This window comes from Passer montanus, unplaced genomic scaffold (assembly GCF_014805655.1).
Source record: "Passer montanus isolate IOZ18808 unplaced genomic scaffold, ASM1480565v1 scaffold224, whole genome shotgun sequence".
NCBI lineage: Eukaryota > Metazoa > Chordata > Aves > Passeriformes > Passeridae > Passer > Passer montanus.
In genome coordinates, this window is record NW_024366860.1 from 260,398 (window position 1) to 262,701 (window position 2,304).

The 2,304-nt window shown below is 69.0% G+C and overlaps 1 protein-coding gene across 1 annotated transcript in view; it reads right to left on the reverse strand.

Annotated features, from left to right (window-relative positions):
• SEMA6C (semaphorin 6C) overlaps window positions 1–1,682 on the reverse strand; it is an 8,180-nt gene extending 6,498 nt beyond the window's left edge. Inside the window, exons 1-5 of the mRNA XM_039710187.1 lie at window positions 1,405–1,682; window positions 1,199–1,313; window positions 713–864; window positions 521–651; window positions 271–361 (exon numbers count right to left, since the gene is read on the reverse strand). Of these exons, the coding sequence (XP_039566121.1) occupies window positions 271–361; window positions 521–651; window positions 713–864; window positions 1,199–1,313; window positions 1,405–1,663 (748 nt within the window). The 5' untranslated portion in view covers window positions 1,664–1,682. The remainder of the gene's footprint in view (window positions 1–270; window positions 362–520; window positions 652–712; window positions 865–1,198; window positions 1,314–1,404) is intronic.
• Window positions 1,683–2,304: the final 622 nt, after the last annotated feature.

A 2,304-nucleotide genomic window follows, 5' to 3' on the forward strand; every position in this document is an offset into this window, starting at 1 on the left:
CCACCCCCACAGACCCCCACAGACCCCCTTCCCACCCCCACAGACCCCTCCCCACTTCGGGGTACCCTGCAGCCAGCGGGAGCTGTATTTGAGGGTGCGCAGGTGGGCCTGCCCGGGGCTCAGGCTGCGGTAGATCACGGCATCACTCGCCTGGAAATCGGCCACCGTGGCCGAGTACAGGCTGCCATCTGGGTCTGGGGGGGGGGGACACACCGGGTCACCCCCGTGCCCCCCCGGGTCCCCCGTGTCCCCCCCCTGCCCAGCACCCACCGACAAAGAGGGCCACGATGCTCTGCTTGGCATCAAAGGGGCACCGCGCCTGGCCGCTGACCTCGTCACCCTGCTGCGCCAGGCTGCTCACCTGGGGGGGCACCAGAGGCCGTGAGACCCCCCCCCAAACACCCAGCACCCCCTTGTGCCGCCCCCACCGCCGGCACGGACACGGCTGAGACCCCCAAGCCCACCCAGGCGGGCTGCGAGCCCCCCTGAGCCCGGGGGTCGCCAGCCCCGGGCCCCCCACCTGGTAGGTGCGGCACAGGGGGCTGAAGGCGTTGGTGCCGCAGGCCAGCAGGGTCTCGGCGTCGCGGGGCACCAGCACCCGGATGTAATTGTGACACTCGTCCTGGGGGGGGGACACGCGGGGACCCCCGCCTCAGCGCCCTTTGTACCCCGAACCCCGCATCTCAAATCCCCGCGCCCCAAAACCCCGCACCCCAATCCCCCCATTCCGGATCTCCGCTCCCCAAATTCACCGCGACCCCCGCCCCGTGTCCCCCGTGCCCCCCGTGTCCCCGTGCCCCCCTTACCCGCTCCGGGTACAGCGACCCCCGGTCCTGCCGCAGGTCGAAGGCGTAGATGTGATCCCTGGGGAGGGGCGTGAGTGTGCAAGGGGGCACGGGGGCGTGCAAGGGGGCGCAGGGATGTGCAAAGGGACTCAGGAGTGTGCAAAGGGACACGGGGATGTGCAAGTCGACTCAGGGGTGTGCAAGGTGACATGGGGGCGTGCAAAGGAACACGGGGGTGTGCAAAAGGACACGGGGGTGTGCAAAGCGCCACGGCGACAACACGCCCAGGGGACTGCGGGGTCCCGCCGGGGGGAAGCCCCGACAAGGAGCGTGCAAACCCTTGCACAAGCACCGCTGAGGGTGCTCGAACACGGGAGCCCCGTCCCGGTACCGGCGAGCCCCGCCGCGCTCACCGGGCAGCCACGAGCAGCGTCCCGTTGAGCCGCAGCATCCGCTGGAAGGCCAGGCCGAGCCGAGCCGTGCCGTTGTCCCCCCGGAGACCCCCGAAGCGCGGGTAGGCGGCCGTGGCTGCGGGAGGGCGCGGTGAGACCCCGGGGCAGCCCCCCGAGCCCCCCGGAGCAGCGCCCCGAGCCCCCCGAGCCCCCCGAGCCCCGCTCACCTGCGAGCCCCACGGTGCTGCGGGCCACCAGGTCCCGCGGGAAGGAGCGGGCGGGGGTCCCGGCGAGGAGGAGGAGGAGGAGGACGAAGGGCAGCGGGACCCCCGGCATGGCGGGTGGGGCTGAGAGCGGCCCCCCCGCCCCGCCCCGGGCTGCGAGCGGGGGGAAACTGAGGCACGGGGATGAGTGGGGACAGTGCTCCCAGTGCTCCCAGTGCTCCCAGTGCTCTGGGACACTTCCCCCAGCACAGGAGGGTCCCATTGCTCAGCGCCCACCTGCAGCACCCCAAAACACCCCCGACACCCCGAGCCCGCCCCCCAGCACCCTCACAACACCCAGCGTCCCACCCAAAGCCCTAAAACACCCCAAAAACACCCCAAAGCCACCCCAAACTCACCCCAAAACCTCTGAAACTCACCCCAAAAACACCCCAAACTCACCCTAAAACCTCTGAAACTCACCCCAAAACCACCCCGTCCCGACCCTCCACCACCCCCTGGCCCAGCACCCCACAACCACCAGCCTGAACCCCAAAACCACCCTAAACCATCCCAAAACCACCAAAACTCACCCCAAAACCACCCCAAAACCACCCCAAATTCATCCAAACTCATGCCAAACCCACCCGGTCCCGACCCTCCACCACCCCCTGGCCCAGCACCCCACAACCGCCAGCCTGCACCCCAAAAACATCCCCAAACCACTGAAACTCACCCCAAAAACACCTAAACTCACCCCGAAACCGCGCAAACCCATCTCGTCCCAACCCTCCACCACCTCCTGCCCCAGCACCCCACAGCAGCCAACCTGCACCCCGAAAACACCACAAAATCACCCCAAAACCACCTAAACTCACCCCAAACTCACCCAAGCGCACCCCAAACCCGCCCGCTCCCAGCCCC